At 39.6% G+C, this 13680-nt stretch overlaps 1 protein-coding gene across 1 annotated transcript in view; it reads left to right on the top strand.

The window, feature by feature from the left end:
* The window catches only part of LOC145248354 (calcium channel flower homolog), a 113148-nt gene that overhangs the window by 85891 nt on the left and 13577 nt on the right, over positions 1–13680 (top strand). Inside the window, exons 2-4 of the mRNA XM_080110273.1 lie at positions 2779–2851; positions 7274–7399; positions 9800–9907. Of these exons, the coding sequence (XP_079966399.1) occupies positions 2779–2851; positions 7274–7399; positions 9800–9907 (307 nt within the window). The remainder of the gene's footprint in view (positions 1–2778; positions 2852–7273; positions 7400–9799; positions 9908–13680) is intronic.

Raw genomic sequence — 13680 nt, 5'->3', positions numbered from 1 at the left:
TACAAAGAAACGTTACAAAATTTTTTTATTTTGGGAATGCAGATGTGGCTGCCCAGATAATTTTTTTGGCCCCTAGTGTGCTCTTCCTCGAGGCCACTGACTTTTCAACCCCTTTCCGATCCTAGTATCTAATATACCCACCGTGGGAAGGCGATGAATATTGCTCTTTATTTAGGGCAAAGAGGGGTGACTGGATTCTCAACATTATCTTTTGTGAACTCAATCTTCGCTTCCACAATAAGTTATCATTAACAAACAAATTTTATAAAGATCTGCCATTAATTCGTATTTTGTTTTCATTTCACAAGATTTAGACTTGATTAAACCAAGCAACAACTGTCCAATTAATGGTTTGGTTGTTTTTGTTTTACGGCATATCAACCCTTTTCAGGTCATTTAATGCCGAATCCAGTTATTTTGAAGAACATTTTTTTAATAGAATTTTTTTTTTTTTTTTTTTCCAAGCCATTTTCTATTGAACCCATAGTTGGGACCCTAACAGATACTACCACTCCGGGTTAGAGTGGACCTGGGAGCAGTGGCAATTAAAGGGTGGCTTCACACTGCAAGTTTGGGCCTCATCATCAGATATAGTTTAAGGTCATATCCAGGACCGTCCAATCAATACTTAATAATTTCAAGCAAGTTTATAAACAAAATTAAAGAAAGCTAATTAACCAAATATTTTAAAACAAAATTAAAGAAAACTAATTAACCAAATATTTAAAAACAAGATTAAAGAAAGCTAATTAACTAAATTTTAAAAACAAGACTAAAGAAAGCTAATTCACCAATATTCACACATATATTCATATCCACCTTTATTTACTTAGCTAGTGTTATGTTTATATATTTCTTTATAAAAGATTCACTCTTAAACTAATTAACAGATCATTATTAATTTTTGGAACACAGCTTCGTGGTATAATGTGGAAAGTAGTTTAATTTAATTTTATGCAAAGGAGGTAAAATGGATGAAAGCCATTAATGAAAATTAAGATATTTCTTATTTTTGTGAAATTTGAACAACAGACATCAATTAGCATATATGGATAAATTTGACTTGAGGCACCTCATAGTCAGCAATTATTTATGGGGACAGCTCAGCAAGAACTTGTTTACATTGGATTTGAAGGCTACCGTGTTGTATTCAACTCGAAAGCAGGCCAGCGGAACAATGTCCCACACAGGTGGGTAGTTCTGGGAAAGCAGCTTTGTTCATAGAATCGGCATTTAGATTTTTTATGTACAAATAGAGTGGGGAAAGCATTTATAGTGGTTGTAGCTAGTCGCGTGTTTATCCGTTACACCTCTCCATTGTATTATCTTCTTTAAATTTAAATTTCTTTCATATCCACACTAAACAATGCGTCAGGCAAATCACATCAACCTCTTATTCAAAAAACAAATGTTAGAACTAGTGATGGGACGATTCCAATATTTTTCCCAATTCCGATACCATTATCGATTATGATTCTTTAGAAATCTCTAAATATTTAAACAATAGAGTTCTTATTTATTCCCGATTACATATGTTAAATATGCAGATATTTTCTCAAGCATAAAAATACACTTGTGGAAGATGATTTCTAGTTTTTTGTTTTACTGTTTGTTTAAAATCGATAAATATTTATTATTATTATTATTATTATTATTATTATTATTATTACCAGCAGTGGAAAACTTTTCTTGAAAAAAAAAAAAAAAAAAAAAAAAAAAAATCATTTTATGCATCTGAAAATAAGCACAAATTTTTCTGATATCGATTCAGATACCCCCCCCCCCGTTCTGATTTTTCCGATTCTGATTAATTTTCCCTACACTACAGGGTGGAACAATAAAATTGTTGTCCTAGAAAAGATGACATGATTCCATTTCCATTTGATGAAAACCGGTTTTCTTTTTTTTGTTGCAGACCATCTATTAGTTGACCAGTTGCATACAAGTCTCAAGAGCGATAGCAGTGTCCATCATTCATGTCTGAAAGTGATACAATATTCTATGAGTAAGATCGGAGATGTGCTGCTATACAACTCCTGCTCTCTTTCGATCTAAGTAATGACAACAGGACCATTGCCAGCACCCTCACAATGCAAATTTGGATGGTTCGACGCTTGAGGGCACAGCTCAATGAAGTTTCTGGCCACAGTTATGTTCTTTGGTGTGGTTTCAAGTGAGGACCACATCATGCCACCTCATATCTTGAAAATTGGCTTGAAAGTCGACACAAAAGTGTACCTCAATGTGCTGAAGAGTGTGATGACCCCTGGTGCAATCAGGTGGCCGCTGACAGACCCTGGGTGTGCCAGCAGGACTCAATGCCAGCCCACAAGTCCAAAGAGGCCCAGGCTTGGCTTCAGAAGGAACCCTTTGTACCCTTCTCTCACTGACTCTCCCCCTCCTCCTTCAACCTGAACCTGCTGGACTACTTAACTAGGTCATATGTCGAGAACATCAACATGACCTCCCACAACACCAAAGCCAGCCTGATCACTACCATCTGCCAAGTATTCGCCGAGCTCCTGTCGGCATTTGTGGAAAAGGCATGCTCCCAGTTCCGGACCTGTATCAAGGTGGTTAGTGAGGCTGAAGGCAGCTACATTGAATAGATGTCAACTCTACTACATAATCAAGTTACTTGAATTGATTTTTTTCAATAAGTTTTAAAATAAAACTGTAGTATTGTTTTGGTTTTTTTTTTTTTTAGGGCGACAAATTTACTGTTCCGCTCTGTCGTATAACTGTTGCATCAGAATGCACTTTGTTTTTTTCTTTCAGTTGCAATGGTGACTGGTGTTTTGACTTGTATGGCGTTCAGCACGAGCTGTTTAGTAGCCGGAATTCTACAAATGTAAGTAAAAACTTTTTGTGGAAAATTGTTTATAGGCAGACGACACTGTCTTGACAATGTCCAATGCATACAGATGTTACAAACACAACTTGAAGGGTTTATTTCGAGTAGATTAAAAGATTCTTTGGACCATAAGAATCACAGTCCTACCATGGAAATAAAATAATAAAAATGAAAGAGTCTATAAAAGTGAAAGTGTCTGTCTGTGTACAATTTCCCTACGCAATAACTCTGTCAATTTTCAGTCTACAGACTCGAAACTTGATATACGGGGTATTGAGATTTGAGAAAAACTTTGTAATCAGTTTTCGGCCAGAAATTTGGCTAATAAGGAGTTAAAGTTCAACGAGTTTACCTTTGAGAACTTTACCAAACTCTTCCAACAATTTTGGGTCTAAACACTTTAGATTTTAGATATAGGTTCCTTGGTTGGACATGGATCTAACTTAATAACTTGATATGAGCCCAAAACAATAAATGGGATCATAATAGGGGTCAAATTTTTAAAAGATTTGACCTCTGCGGTGTCTACCAAATTACTCAGACAATTTCTGGTCTAAATATTTGAAATTTTACATAAAAGGTATTTAGAGATAGGGAAAGCTTTTTAATCGGTTTGGGTCAAAAACTTTTAGTTACCAATATATAAATGTATGCACGTCTGCCTAAAACTTTCAACAGAGGTTACGGATTTTCACAAGATCAGTATCGTTTTGAAGTTCGACCTTTCAGATGACAAATATTGAAAAATTGGCTAAAAATATTAATATCTTCACCTTCAACTGGCCACTTTTTTACAGGGGGGATCGCTTTTTTTCACTGATATTTTTTAAAGTCATCCTCTCTTTTCGATTGTCTAGCCTTAATTTAAACATAAGTCACTTCTGGTTTGGCGGTGGTCATAACAGCAAAGACGTCAGGTTTTTCCCCCGTATTTTTCCTCCTTCGCGGTACGGGTTCGAGCCTGCCTTCCTACTACCACTTTTTTTGCTCAACAGACACATCCGAACACCCGGGCAACACCGAGCTAAAATGCTAGTAAAATAATAAACATAAAAGTATATATCTATATATCTGTGAAAGTGTCTATCTGTGTGTGTGTCTGTCTGTCTATGTACATTTCCCTACACAATAACTCTGTCAATTTTCAGTCTACAGACTCGAAATTTGATATACAGGATATTGAGATTTGGGAAAATCTTTGTAATCCGTTTTCGGACAGAAATTTGACCTTTGAGAACTCTACCAAACTCCTCCGCCAATTTTGGGTATAAATACTTGAAATTTTAGATATAGGTTCCTTAGACATGGATCTAACTTAATAATTTGATTTGAGCCCAAAACAATAAATCTTAAGGGACCATAATAGGGGTCAAATTTTTTTTAATTTTACCTCTGCGGTCTCTACCAAATTACTCAGACAATTTCTGGTCTAAACATTTGAAATTTTACATAAACGGTATTCAGAGATAGGGCAAGCTTTTTAATCGGTTTGGGTAAAAAATTTGAGGTACAAATATATAAATGTATGCATGTATGTTTACATGTTTGCCTAAAACTTTCGACTGAGGCAATGGATTTTCACAAGATCAGTATCGTTTTGAAGCTCGACCCTTCAGACGATAAATGCCGAAAAATTAGCTAAAAACATTAATTTCTCACCCTCAACTGGGCACTTTTTTACAGGGATTGGTCGCTTTTTTCGCTGATATTTTTTAAAGTCATCCCCTCTTTTCGATTATCTTGCCTTAATTTAAACCTATGTCACTTCTGGTTTGGCGGTGGTCATAAAAGCAAAGACGTCCGTTTTTTTTCCCCCCGTTCTTTTCCTCCTTCGCAGTACGGATTCAAGCCTCACACACCTCCAAATACCTATACAAATACTTATCAAGGCCCAGAGGCCACTCGAGGAGAAGGGTTAAAAAGTGTACAGTGGTCGAAATGACTATATCATAGTAATCATTAGAAGTGTAAATTTGGTAAATTGAATTACTTAAGGTGAACGGCTCATCAAGAACTTGTTTACATTGGACTTGAAGACGGCCATATTGTAGTCAGCTAGAAAGCAGGTAAATGGAAGAGAGTTCCACAGGTGTGCAGTTCTTAGAAAGAAACTTTGTTCATAATTTGGAACTCTGAAGAAGTGAATTTGTAGAAGTTCTTCAGTCAAACTGTTAAACAAATTGACTGCCTCTACAAGTGCAAAGGTTAATGCCATTAAATGTTGGAATCAACAAATCTCGGTTTTAACAATCACTGTGTTACCAATAATGAGTGTCCCTCAGGGAGTCGATCTTTGAACCTTTATTTCTGATATTCTTAAACTAGGTTTCTGATAAAATGGTATCGGAGATGAGTATATTTGCTGATGACACCACGTTCTATAATAGACATGAATGAAAAATATATGCATATATATATCCAAAGCACTGGCAAAAATCTAAGAAAACAATTTTCAGTTGTAGCGGAATTGGGCCATAAATGTATGGTAACATTTAATGCTACTAAGACTAAGCTTCTTTTCTTTTACAATTACCAGAAACCTACTCAACCACTGATAACCATGACTAATAACTAGGGCTATGACGAGAGAATATTCTTTTCATTGTTTTGACTCTCGAGTATATATCAGACACAGTTTGACACAGTTAATCAGCCGAGAACCACGTCACTCTATCTAAAAACATATAAATTATTAGCTGATATATACTCGAGAGTCAAAATAATGAAAAGAATATTCTCTTGTCATTTTCCTACTGATAACACACTACCTGAGAGCTCATCGTTTAAACACCTTGGCTTAATATTCATGGGCAACATGAATTAGAATAAAATATGTTGAAGACATTGCCAAGGCTGCTGCAAAGAAGGTGGAATTTCTGTGCCATGCTAGAAAATGACTCGCATCTCTCTACAAAGCCGCCATTGGCCAACGCATAAAGTATTGTTGAGCTGGTATATATTCATCACTAGTCCCTTCTTCTTAGACTGGATCCGAAAAACAATCTCCAATCTAATTGGTCCCACACTGTCGGTCAATCTCCAACCTCTATCCCATCACCACAATATCGCATTCTTGTACGTATTTTACAAATACTCTATTGGAATGTGCTTTGATGAGCTTATTATTATGACATGGGCAATGTTGGATGTCCCGAGGAGAGAGGTGACTGACAGACATTTGAACTGGTGGCAATGTTATGGAAATAACAAAATAAACATAATAGAAAAATGAAATCAGACTGGGATTTAATGTAGAAATAATTAAGCCAGAAATATGCAAAACAATAAAATGTTTAGAAGGATGTTTAATAGGATTAGAATGTTCGGCAAAGATTTGTTACGTAGGTACATGATGTAGCAAGTTTCGAGACGGGTTAGAAAGTTAGTAAAGTCTGTAACTGGTGGCCAAGAGAGACGGTCGAGAGACGAGATGGCACCCCATCAGGGCAAGATCGATAATTAAGATGTAGACAGGATTTTATCAGCTTTCAACCTTTCAAAGATGGGAACAACATTCTGGACTAAAAGTTGCTGAAAAGAAATATGTTGTTCGTGGTAGAATTTTCGTTGAAGCTTTCCATCCAACAAGATCAAAGATGGGCAAAGTGTCTTCTCTAATTGGCCAAATGTTGTAGCCTCATAGAATAGTATTTGTCCCTTTTGTTGAAGGTATGTCTTTCCTTTGGCTGGCAAGAGACAAAAATGTTTATTCCGTTCCTTATTTGTTGTTTATACGTGACCATACACCAGATAAGTTGTTTTGTGACATTTTGAAAACTAGGCGATCACACAAAAATACATGTATGAAGAAAAGACGGACATTCAGTAAAACACTAATTACATACACGTGTGTATATATGTACAGAATATATACACACCTCTCTGATAAAATGATATATAACTGTTTGGTGTCGTTTAAAAATCTCGCTATGTTACATATCCACGGGAATGCAATGCTTGTGCCCCCCCCCCCCGTTAATACATCAGAAAATTTCCACTACTTCACTGTTGAGATCCTTAGATGTCAGAAAGACTTCTACTCTAATAGTTTCTTCCCTTAGACTGCTCAACTTTGGAATTCCCTCCCTGTTTACTGCTTCCTTGACTGTACTGATCTGCGGGAGTTAAATGTAACGTAAACAGACATCTCACTGTACAACTCCTCACAACCCTCTGTAAACATGATCACAAATAATAACCTTTATGTCCAAGTGGCAATACACCTTGTTTGGGGTGAAAAACAAAAAAACAGTTGTTGCAAAGGTCACCATATACTTTGATCATTTATAATTTCAAGCATTTTTTGTCTTTTATTTTTTTGTCTTTTTTTTCTCTTTTGTTTATGTGTATCTTTTTTTGTCTTTTATTTATATGTATATATTTTTTCTTTTTTTTTTGTTTGTTCCGCCACCCGTGCAGATGTGTTGGATTTAGTGCCGTCGTCTTCGAAGGTCCATGCTGTTGTCCGTTCTTGGATTTCATCAATGAAATTGGCAAATTCTCTGACGCCAGGCCGCATTGGCAGAAAGCGGCTTTCTACACATTGTAAGATGGATGATTTTCTTGCGCTTTATTTTCTTGAGATTCCTATATACCTCCCCTGAACCCTTTTCCACTCACACAGCTCTCTTTTTCTCTCTTCATACTCTCTTCTCTTTTTCTTTTCCAACATCTCCACTCACCCTCTATTTCTCCCTCTTTTTTGTCCTGTATTAAGCTTTTATTATCCCTCTCAGTCTGCGGTCCTAGATATGACCTTAAACTATATCCGATGGTGAGGCCCCAGCTTGCGGGCTTTGAGGAGTGTGGAGCCACTCTTTAATTGCCATTGCTCCCAGGTCCACTCTGACCTGGAGTGGTAGTACCTGTTAGGGTCCCAACTATGGGTTAAATAGAAACCGACTTGAAAACAACAAATATATTCTATTAAAAAAATGTTTCTTCAAAATCTTTGGATTCGTCATTAAATAACCTGAAAAGGGTTGATATGCCGTAAAACAAACCCAACCAACCTATACTTTTAGAAAAACATCATTTAACTGAATTGGTTATTAAATAATTTAAATTGTTGCCATCTGAGAACCAATTCAACTCTTTCTAAGTTGAAGTTATCTGGTTTCTGGATTCCTCAAGGGAGGCAATCAGTAAAGAAAATTCACCATAATTGGATTACGTGTAAAAAAATCAATTCGTTGCCATATAAAGCACCATTGGGATCTCAACTGCCCACTCACTGGGTAAATTTTGTTCACCCATTTCAACAAGTGGGTATTGACTTTTCCGATAAAATACAACGATGAAGACGTGAAAATGTACGTCTTGTTGTTCACCTGCATGAGTCTACGTGCCGTACATGTGGAGTTATTACCGGATATGAGCACTAGATCTTTTATATTAGCGTTTATTAGATTTACCAATCTGTTTGGTGTTCCTACGCATGTTTATTCGGATAATGCAAAGACTTTCTTAGCGTCCAGCATCAACCAACCAACCTCTCCGTCTGCAAAAAAGCTTTTTAACAAAATGTTTCTATGTCTATGTGTAATAAAAAAAATTAGTTGTTATCCAGAGTTCAATTTAATCAAAAATATGAAAATACAAAAAAATTCTATATGATGTATGTACCCATCACGGAATGAAAATGTCATATTCTAAAAAGCATGTAAATTGATCAAGTATTTTTTTTTATATAGAAAACTAGCAGGTCGCCCACCGTTGCCTGGTCATAAATATGCCTACATATTTTAATTTATGTAGATCTCTTTTTTTTTGTTTATAAACAGAAACACTGTAGGTACGCAACATTAAATTCCTTTTCAAAAAATTAAAAAAACAGAAAGAAACCGAGACATGTGTATGCGATTATCATGTTTTCTTCTAAAGAGTTCACTTTTTGTAAGCAAAAAAATATTCGAGCTGCGATTGATACCAAATCATACAGTGAATCATGCACGATGATAACCATTAGGCCAACTTGATACGATCTTTTAAAAAGCGTTTTCAAACCTACTTATTCTTAGCAACTAATCTGTTATGTGAATGATTCATGCATGTGCATTCGTATTCGTGAAAACAGTTGACAGATAAAAATCTGATCACCTCCACGTACCAATTTTTCAATTTTGTACATGCGAGTATTATGTTTCTTCTTCTTGTAAGTACAAAAAATATTTTAGCTGAGATCAAAACCAAAATCTAAAGACAATGAGTCAAGCGCAATAACCATTAGACCAGCTTGACATGATCTTTAAAAAGTGTTTTCAAAACAACTTACACTTATCATAAGGAAGCTGTCATGTTTCATGACAGCGCAGGTGCAGTTGTGAAACAGTTAAAAACAGATAAAAATCCTCCACCTCCCGCATACTTATTTTTCAATCTGGACCCCTTGCAGCCCTTTTTTCCAGATGAAAACCGATTAAAAGGTTTTCCACATGTCTGAATACCCTATATACCAATTTTCAAGTCTGTAGATCAAAGATTTATTGAGTATATAGATCGAGACATTCTCAGTTTTATATATAGACTAGATAACATTTTTTTCAATTTTAATATAAAATTGTAGCCATTACCAAGGCTTATTTTGATCTTGGTAGTTTGAATTGAGCTGTCTCTCCTTTATTTATTAAACATTTCAGATCAAAACACAACATCTCACTTGATTATAAAATTGAATTTTCTTAGTTATAAAAAGTCTTGATAATTTATGTGATTTTTGGAATATGACATTTTCGTTTTGTGATGGGTATGTTCATCATAAAGATCTTTCTGTATTTTTGTTCCTTTTTTTAATTAACTTAAATTTTGGACAAGCACCAAAGATCTTATCTCTGAAGAATAATATTTTTCATTCAGGCAAAGTTTCTCAGTTAATGAACAATCTTGACCCCCACCCCCCGATGGCACTGTGTCAGAATTGATTCTCTTGTTTGTCTCTCTTTGCAGGACTTCCATCATTCCGATAGTGATGTGTTTCTCGCTCAGCTCAGTTTTTGGTTGTGGTCTCGTCTTCGTCTGTGGTGTACTCTACGGAATAATGACAATGGGAAAAAAGTAAGTGATTTTGCACCCCCCTCTCCTCTCCGGCCATAGATTTCAGTCATTTTTGTGTGAGAAGGGGAAGATAGAATCAATGTCACTGATGTCAGTCTGTGCAGTTTTGTCCGAGCTACGAAATGACTTCTTGTTCCAGCCAAAACAAAAAAGGGAAAAGTCAAAATTAATGTCATTAATGTAACTCTCATAAGAAGACAAAGAGAAATAACATTTTTCCTTCCCTTTCTTGCCCCTCCCCCTTTTCTCTTTCCTCCCCACCTCCCTTATCCTCCACCTTCTTGCTCTCTCATCCTCGCCATCTCTCTCTCATCCTCGCCATCTCTCTCTCTCATCCTCGCCATCTCTCTCTCTCATCCTCGCCATCTCTCTCTCTCATCCTCGCCATCTCTCTCTCTCATCCTCGCCATCTCTCTCTCTAATCCTCGCCATCTCTCTCTCTCATCCTCGCCATCTCTCTCTCTCATCCTCGCCATCTCTCTCTCTCTCATCCTCGCCATCTCTCTCTCTCTCATCCTCGCCATCTCTCTCTCTCTCTCATCATCGCCATCTCTCTCTCTCTCATCATCGCCATCTCTCTCTCTCTCATCATCGCCATCTCTCTCTCTCTCATCATCGCCATCTCTCTCTCTCTCTCATCATCGCCATCTCTCTCTCTCTCTCATCATCGCCATCTCTCTCTCTCTCTCATCATCGCCATCTCTCTCTCTCTCTCTCATCATCGCCATCTCTCTCTCTCTCTCTCATCATCGCCATCTCTCTCTCTCTCTCTCATCATCGCCATCTCTCTCTCTCTCTCTCATCATCGCCATCTCTCTCTCTCTCTCTCATCATCGCCATCTCTCTCTCTCTCTCTCATCATCGCCATCTCTCTCTCTCTCTCTCATCATCGCCATCTCTCTCTCTCTCTCTCATCATCGCCATCTCTCTCTCTCTCTCTCATCATCGCCATCTCTCTCTCTCTCTCATCATCGCCATCTCTCTCTCTCTCTCATCATCGCCATCTCTCTCTCTCTCTCATCATCGCCATCTCTCTCTCTCTCTCATCATCGCCATCTCTCTCTCTCTCTCATCATCGCCATCTCTCTCTCTCTCTCATCATCGCCATCTCTCTCTCTCTCTCATCATCGCCATCTCTCTCTCTCTCTCATCATCGCCATCTCTCTCTCTCTCTCATCATCGCCATCTCTCTCTCTCTCTCATCATCGCCATCTCTCTCTCTCTCTCATCATCGCCATCTCTCTCTCTCTCTCATCATCGCCATCTCTCTCTCTCTCTCATCATCGCCATCTCTCTCTCTCTCTCATCATCGCCATCTCTCTCTCTCTCTCATCATCGCCATCTCTCTCTCTCTCTCATCATCGCCATCTCTCTCTCTCTCTCATCATCGCCATCTCTCTCTCTCTCTCATCATCGCCATCTCTCTCTCTCATCATCGCCATCTCTCTCTCTCATCATCGCCATCTCTCTCTCTCATCATCGCCATCTCTCTCTCTCATCATCGCCATCTCTCTCTCTCATCATCGCCATCTCTCTCTCTCATCATCGCCATCTCTCTCTCTCATCATCGCCATCTCTCTCTCTCATCATCGCCATCTCTCTCTCTCATCATCGCCATCTCTCTCTCTCATCATCGCCATCTCTCTCTCTCATCATCGCCATCTCTCTCTCTCATCATCATCGCCATCTCTCTCTCTCATCATCATCGCCATCTCTCTCTCTCTCATCATCGCCATCTCTCTCTCTCTCTCATCATCGCCATCTCTCTCTCTCTCATCATCGCCATCTCTCTCTCTCTCATCATCGCCATCTCTCTCTCTCTCTCATCGCCATCTCTCTCTCTCTCTCATCGCCATCTCTCTCTCTCTCTCATCATCGCCATCTCTCTCTCTCTCTCATCATCGCCATCTCTCTCTCTCTCTCATCATCGCCATCTCTCTCTCTCTCATCATCGCCATCTCTCTCTCTCTCATCATCGCCATCTCTCTCTCTCTCTCATCATCGCCATCTCTCTCTCTCTCTCATCATCGCCATCTCTCTCTCTCTCTCATCATCGCCATCTCTCTCTCTCTCTCATCATCGCCATCTCTCTCTCTCTCTCATCATCGCCATCTCTCTCTCTCTCTCATCATCGCCATCTCTCTCTCTCTCTCATCATCGCCATCTCTCTCTCTCTCTCATCATCGCCATCTCTCTCTCTCTCTCATCATCGCCATCTCTCTCTCTCTCTCATCATCGCCATCTCTCTCTCTCTCTCATCATCGCCATCTCTCTCTCTCTCTCATCATCGCCATCTCTCTCTCTCTCTCATCATCGCCATCTCTCTCTCTCTCTCATCATCGCCATCTCTCTCTCTCTCTCATCATCGCCATCTCTCTCTCTCTCTCATCATCGCCATCTCTCTCTCTCTCTCATCATCGCCATCTCTCTCTCTCTCTCATCATCGCCATCTCTCTCTCTCTCTCATCATCGCCATCTCTCTCTCTCTCTCATCATCGCCATCTCTCTCTCTCTCATCATCGCCATCTCTCTCTCTCTCTCATCATCGCCATCTCTCTCTCTCTCTCTCTCATCATCGCCATCTCTCTCTCTCTCTCATCATCGCCATCTCTCTCTCTCTCTCATCATCGCCATCTCTCTCTCTCTCTCATCATCGCCATCTCTCTCTCTCTCTCATCATCGCCATCTCTCTCTCTCTCTCATCATCGCCATCTCTCTCTCTCTCTCATCATCGCCATCTCTCTCTCTCTCTCATCATCGCCATCTCTCTCTCTCTCTCATCATCGCCATCTCTCTCTCTCTCTCATCATCGCCATCTCTCTCTCTCTCTCATCATCGCCATCTCTCTCTCTCTCTCATCATCGCCATCTCTCTCTCTCTCATCATCGCCATCTCTCTCTCTCTCATCATCGCCATCTCTCTCTCTCTCTCTCATCATCGCCATCTCTCTCTCTCTCTCTCGCCATCTCTCTCTCTCTCTCGCCATCTCTCTCTCTCTCTCTCTCGCCATCTCTCTCTCTCATCCTCGCCTATCTCTCTCTCTCATCCTCGCCTATCTCTCTCTCTCATCCTCGCCTATCTCTCTCTCTCATCCTCGCCTATCTCTCTCTCTCATCCTCGCCTATCTCTCTCTCTCTCTCTCTCATCCTCGCCTATCTCTCTCTCTCTCATCCTCGCCTATCTCTCTCTCTCTCTCTCTCATCCTCGCCTATCTCTCTCTCTCTCTCATCCTCGCCTATCTCTCTCTCTCTCATCCTCGCCTATCTCTCTCTCTCTCATCCTCGCCTATCTCTCTCTCTCTCATCCTCGCCTATCTCTCTCTCTCTCTCTCTCATCCTCGCCTATCTCTCTCTCTCTCTCATCCTCGCCTATCTCTCTCTCTCTCTCATCCTCGCCTATCTCTCTCTCTCTCATCCTCGCCTATCTCTCTCTCTCTCATCCTCGCCTATCTCTCTCTCTCTCATCCTCGCCTATCTCTCTCTCTCTCTCTCATCCTCGCCTATCTCTCTCTCTCTCTCTCATCCTCGCCTATCTCTCTCTCTCTCTCTCATCCTCGCCTATCTCTCTCTCTCTCTCATCCTCGCCTATCTCTCTCTCTCTCTCTCATCCTCGCCTATCTCTCTCTCTCTCTCATCCTCGCCTATCTCTCTCTCTCTCTCATCCTCGCCTATCTCTCTCTCTCTCTCATCCTCGCCTATCTCTCTCTCTCTCTCATCCTCGCCTATCTCTCTCTCTCTCTCATCCTCGCCTATCTCTCTCTCTCTCTCTTATCA

This window comes from Euprymna scolopes, chromosome 26, assembly GCF_053919585.1.
Source record: "Euprymna scolopes isolate OS-2025 chromosome 26, ASM5391958v1, whole genome shotgun sequence".
Lineage (NCBI taxonomy): Eukaryota > Metazoa > Mollusca > Cephalopoda > Sepiida > Sepiolidae > Euprymna > Euprymna scolopes.
Note: the sequence above shows the minus strand (reverse complement) of the source record. Positions and strands in the feature narration are given on the sequence as shown.